Here is a 6,225-nt window from a genome sequence, read left to right as displayed (position 1 = left end):
CCAACGGTAAATCACCAAAACAATGCGTTTCGTTAAACCGTGATACTTGCAGAATATACTGACAGAAAATCCGATGGTAATATTGACATCGGTGAGTTATATTTTCGCGCCAATAATTACCATCAACTTTAGCGACGAAAAATCTCTTCCGACGGTAACCTTTTATGGCGATGAATTTCTCCTTCTTTCTGTTGAAAAATCTGACAGTAAATTCGCCGATACAGATCGACGGTAATTTCGACGGTAATTTCGACAGTACTTAGTATTTTTCTTGGAGTAATAGGAGTTGAAGATTGTGAAAAATTGGGATAAGAGAAAGAAAAGATGGAGATGGAGATGGAGTTGAAGTTGAAGATAAATGGTGGGAGTAATTTTGAAATTTTACTGAAAAGTCAACAAAAAATTAAAATTTGGATATTTTTATTGTCGTACGAACTCATCTTTCATGGTACAACATTAGTTTTCTTATTTGATGGGTACTTTTATTAACGTTCGTAAAATTTATGGGTACAAATGATTATTTTTCTTAATACAAAAAGCCATAATCTTCCATTGTTGTTCATCTTCTCAATGTCCTACGCAACGCCGTTGTTCTTGTCCTCGCCAGAGCTTCTGCGATCTAATTCTTTGACTTGTCGTTGCCCATCTATTCGTTGTTGTAAACAACAGTATTTTTGCTGCTTTCGATAGAGCATCTATATATGATCTAGTTTTGTGCATTTTTGCTAGTGGACAATACAATTTATTATTATTTTTATCCAATAATTAATAATATTTAAAAATTTAAATTAAAAATATGTTATTAAATTATTAGACTGTCTGTACTAAAAAAAATTAAATTAATAACTAAAATATTAATAAAAAAATAAATTTTACTTTGACTTTGAAGTTTTTTTTCTAAATTTTGAGTTGGTTAAAATTTATAGAGATCTTAGTTTGTTATTTTCGCATATTTTTGTATAATTTATGGATTACTTTGTGTTACGGATCCGGCCCACGGACCCCGGACCCATGACCGAACCCGAACCCGGCTTACCGGTTCAACCCATTTCATCTCTCTAGAAGGCCCCGAATCGGCCCTCTAGAGCTCCTAACCAACTTTTGAATTCAAACGCCCCTCTTATCTTAGCCAGATAAGATAAAGATAAGATAACCACCATCATCTATAAATAGAGGACCCAAGTCCCTCCAGGTATTCATTCATTCCTCATACCTTACACCTTTCAGATATGCTCTGACTTGAGCGTCGGAGTGTCTTTGCAGGTACCTCCCCTCCTCTCCATCCGGACAACCCAACATTTGGCTCGACCCGTGGGTTCCCGATCCTCCTCCTAGGTTGAATCAGAACAATTCTGTACATTGGCGCCGTCTGTGGGGACCTGCGACGGTCGAACCAGATGGAGGGCATCTTGGACGAAAATCCATCAAGCCAAGACGACTCCAGACCACGTCACCCCACCCCGGAACAACAGGAGGTCATGAACCAAGCCCGGATGGCCAGTACCATCCACCGAACAAACGAGCACATAGTTACAGATCCACAACATCCCGAGAAAGCAAGGGACAAAGCGACACAGATCATTCAAGACCTCTGCCTCCGAGTCCAGGAACTTGAAGGTAAACTCACCGACAGAGGAAAATACGCCAACCAACACGGAAGCCAGGCAACGTCCAAGCCACGATCCTATCGTGGAAGGTCGCCAACACGGCAACATGATAGAAGAGATGATCGTAGCACCTCACACAACTACCGGCACGAGAGGTCGCCAGAACGGCGACACAGCAAAAAACACCATCGCAGCGCATCCCACGATCTGAACCGTCAGCACGATTCAGACGAAGACCCGAGACATCGGCACACCAAGCGCACGAGAAACGACCATGTCATAATGGGAGCCACGCCTTTCACGGAGAGAATCTTAAGAGCAAAGCTCCCCAGAGGCTTCGACAAACCCACCGATATGAAGTACGACGGAACTAAAGACCCTCAAGAGCACCTAACGGCTTTCGAGGCCAGAATGAACTTAGAAGGAGCATCCGACGCAGTCCGATGCAGAGCCTTCCCGGTGACCCTTGCCGGACCGGCGATCAAATGGTTTAACGCCCTCCCGAACAGATCTATAACCAGCTTCCACGACATCACAAGAAAATTCATGGCCCAATTCACGACCCGAATCACCAAGGCCAAACACCCCATCAGCTTGCTAGGGGTCACACAGAAACAAGAAGAATCTACAAGAAAATACCTCGACCGCTTCAACGACGAATGCCTGACGGTCGACGGGCTCACGGACTCCGTTGCCAGCCTCTGCCTAACCAACGGACTCATGAATGAAGACTTTCGCAAACATCTCACCACCAAACCAGTATGGACCATGCACGAAATCCAGAACGTCGCCAAAGATTACATCAACGACGAGGAGGTCAGCCAGGTCGTCGCTGCCAACAAACGGCAGCACGTCGCTACCCAACACAGCAACCCGACTCCCCGTCATAACCCACCACCCAAAGAAAACCAACGAGACCCCCTCAAGCCAACACACCGACCACCAAGAATAGGAAAATTCTCCAATTACACCCCCCTAACAGCACCGATTACTGAGATATACCACCAAATAGCAGATCGGGGCGTCATCCCCAAAGCCCGACCACTCAAGGAAAGAACAGGAGGAAACAAAGCCCTCTACTGCGACTACCACCGAGGTTACGGCCACAAAACACAAGATTGTTTTGACCTTAAAGACGCTATCGAACAGGCCATACGAGACGGCAAACTCCCGGAGTTCGCCAAATTCATCAGAGAACCAAGACGCGCCAACATCGACAAGTCACCAGAAAGAGAAGGGCGCAACCCAAGAACCCAAAAGCCGCCCCCCAAGGAAAACCCCGAAGAGGATCCGACCATCATAGTGAACGTCATCACAGGCAAGGACGTACCAAACAAATCAAAGCTATCAATAAAAAAGGACCTCAAGATAATGGCCGTCAGGCACCACGACCCAGTCACCATAGCCGAGAGCGCGATAACTTTCTTACCGGAAGACTGCCAACACGGCACGTCGGCCGAAGACGCCCCCTTCGTCATATCGGCTCGAATCGGAACGGGGCTAGTAAGAAGAATACTGGTAGACACTAGCGCCGACTCTAACATCCTCTTCCGAGGAGCCTTCGACAAACTCGGGCTCCGCAACGACAACCTCCAAACACACCGTCACAGCGTCACGGGCCTCGGAGACAACTTCCTCAAACCAGACGGGTCGGTCACCCTTCCCATCACCATAGGAACAAACAATCAGAGAAAAACGATCTTGTCCGAATTCGTAGTCCTAAAAGACTCCACAGCCTATAACGTCATTCTCGGGAGAAAAACGATCAACGACTTCTCCGCAGTCATCTTTACCAAATACCTCCTCATGAAGTTCAGGGCCGACGACGGCACCATCGGAACCATCCACGGAGACTGGGAAGTCGCGGCCGAATGCGACAACAATAGCTTAGCCCTAAGAAAGAAATCCGGGACGCAGCCGGAATATTCCTTGCCGACCTAGACGCACGACTAGACGGCCAACCTAGACCGGAACCAGAAGGAGACATGGAAAAGCTACAGATAGGGCCAACCAAAGAAGAGTACACTTTCATCAACAGAAACCTCCCATACGATCTCAAAGAAGAACTCTCCCAACTCCTAAAACAAAACAGAGACTTGTTCGCATTTACACCAGCCGATATGCCGGGAATAAGCCCCGACCTTATGTCTCACCATCTGGCAGTGGACCCCCTAGCCAAACCAGTGGCACAAAGAAGACGGAAAATATCACCAGACCGAGCCGCCGAGGTCCGAAAACAGGTGAAAGCCCTACTCGAAGCCAACTTCATCCGAGAACTCCCTTATACGACATGGCTGTCCAACGTCGTACTAGTAAGAAAATCTAACGGGAAATGGCGAATGTGCGTCGACTACACAGATCTCAACAAAGCATGCCCAAAGGACGCCTTCCCCTTACCGAACATCGATGGTCTAGTAGATGCGGCGTCCGGCCACCGATACCTCAGCTTCATGGACGCATATTCCGGCTACAACCAGATCCCGATGCACCGACCAGACGAAGAAAAAACAGCATTCATCACCCCGGACGGAACCTACTGCTATAGAGTAATGCCCTTCGGCTTAAAAAACGCAGGAGCCACCTACCAGCGACTCGTTAACAAGATATTTCGCAACCTATCCGGAAACAAAATAGAAGTCTACATTGATGATATGCTCGCCAAAACGGAATCCGGGGAGCAACTAACCGACGACCTCAAGGTAATAATGGACACCCTGCGAGAACACCAAATGCGACTCAACCCAACAAAATGTGCCTTCGGAATGGAAGCAGGAAAATTCCTCGGCTTCATAATCACGCAACGCGGAGTTGAGGCCAACCCAGAAAAATGTCGTGCCGTCCTTGAGATGACAAGTCCCAAAAACCTCAAAGAAATCCAAAAACTCACCGGCCGACTAACCGCATTATCCCGGTTCCTCGGAGCATCGGCCCAAAAGGCAATTCCTTTTTTCAAACTTATGAAAAAAGGAACCCCCTTCAAATGGGAGACAGAATGCGAAGAAGCCTTCCAACACTTCAAAAGGGTTCTAGCGGAGCCTCCAATCCTCGCGAAACCCCAAACAGGGGAAACACTATACCTATACCTCTCTATAACGGAAGAAACAATCGCCACAGCACTCGTCCGGGAAAACAAGAAAAAAGAACAAAAACCCATATACTTCATAAGCAAGGTCCTACAGGATACGGAAGCTCGTTATTCACGCCTGGAAAAACTAGCTCTCGCACTCCTCTCGGCTTCCCGACGACTACGACAATACTTCCAAGCTCACCCCATAACGGTCCGAACCGACCAAGCGGTCAAACAGGTATTACAAAAACCCGACTTAGCAGGAAGGATGCTAGCATGGTCCATCGAGTTATCCCAATTCCAGGTCAGGTTCGAACCCCGAAACGCCATCAAAGCGCAGGCCCTGACCGATTTCATCGCCGAGATGACCCCGATCAAACCCACACCCGAACCGTAGAAACTGCACGTCGACGGCTCATCAAACTCCACTCACGGAGGCGCCAGAATTATACTCGAGAACCAAAACGGGATCATAATTGAACAATCAATACGATACGACTTTCCAGTATCCAATAACCAAGCAGAATACGAAGCCCTCTTGGCAGGGCTAACCCTAGCCCGGGAGGTCGACGCCAAGGTACTCGAAGTAAATACCGACTCCCAAGTGGTCTGTTCCCAAATAAACGGAAGCTACCAAACCCGGGAGCCCTTACTCCAACAATACCTCAACAAGGTAAATGAATTGAAGGAAGGATTCGAAAACATTACCATACAACACGTCCCCAGGGAACGAAACGCCAGGGCGGACCTGCTTTCCAAACTAGCCAGCACAAAATCGGGACACGGTAACAGATCGCTAATCCAGGAGGTCGTTAGGACGCCTTCCGTATCGGCAACAATCAGCGCACACCTAACATCCTCAAGCCGGGAGTCCTGGACATACCCAATCCTACAGTACCTCCTTAACGGAACCCTACCAGCAGACCCAAAAGAGGAAAGGCGAATAAAAAGGGAAGCCGCCAACTACACCATCATAGCAGGACAACTATACAAATGCGGATTCTCACAGCCCCTACTCAAATGTGTCGAACCCGGGAACACGGAATACATACTCCGCGAGATCCACGAAGGCTGCTGCGGTCACCACATCGGAGGAAAAACGCTAGCTCAAAAAATCATCAGGGCTGGCTATTTCTGGCCCACGATCATTCGAGATTCCATACAATTAACAAAAAGCTGTGACAAATGCCAAAAGCACGCTAATATGCACCAAGATGCCCCGCACCAACTCAGCATTATATCGGCAGAACGGCCATTCGGCAGTTGGGGAATCGACCTCGTCGGGCCCTTCCCCACAGCACCCGGCCAACTCAGATATCTCATCGTCGCCATAGATTACTACACCAAATGGATTGAAGCCGAGCCCCTGGCCTCCATAACAGCGACCCAATGCCGAAAATTCGTCTGGCGGCAGATCATTACCCGATTTGGAATCCCCGAAGTCATCATCTCGGACAACGGAACCCAATTCACCGACAAAAAGTTCAGAGAACTCCTAGAAGGATTGCACATATCCCATCGCTTCAGCTCGGTAGAACATCCCCAAACAAA

The 6,225-nt window shown here is 47.9% G+C and overlaps 1 protein-coding gene across 1 annotated transcript; it reads left to right on the top strand.

The window, feature by feature from the left end:
- The first annotated feature begins 1,397 nt into the window (after nucleotides 1–1,397).
- Nucleotides 1,398–3,548, top strand: LOC130957403 (uncharacterized). The gene has a single exon (XM_057884262.1). The coding sequence runs from the start codon at nucleotides 1,398–1,400 to the stop codon at nucleotides 3,546–3,548; it is 2,151 nt and encodes a 716-aa protein (XP_057740245.1).
- Nucleotides 3,549–6,225: the final 2,677 nt, after the last annotated feature.

Source organism: Arachis stenosperma, chromosome 10 (assembly GCF_014773155.1).
Source record: "Arachis stenosperma cultivar V10309 chromosome 10, arast.V10309.gnm1.PFL2, whole genome shotgun sequence".
NCBI lineage: Eukaryota > Viridiplantae > Streptophyta > Magnoliopsida > Fabales > Fabaceae > Arachis > Arachis stenosperma.
Note: the sequence above shows the minus strand (reverse complement) of the source record. Positions and strands in the feature narration are given on the sequence as shown.

Bases quoted from the DNA above. Each gene is read 5' to 3' on its own strand.
- LOC130957403 (XM_057884262.1), top strand. From the start codon at position 1,398: ATGGAGGGCATCTTGGACGAAAATCCATCAAGCCAAGACGACTCCAGA.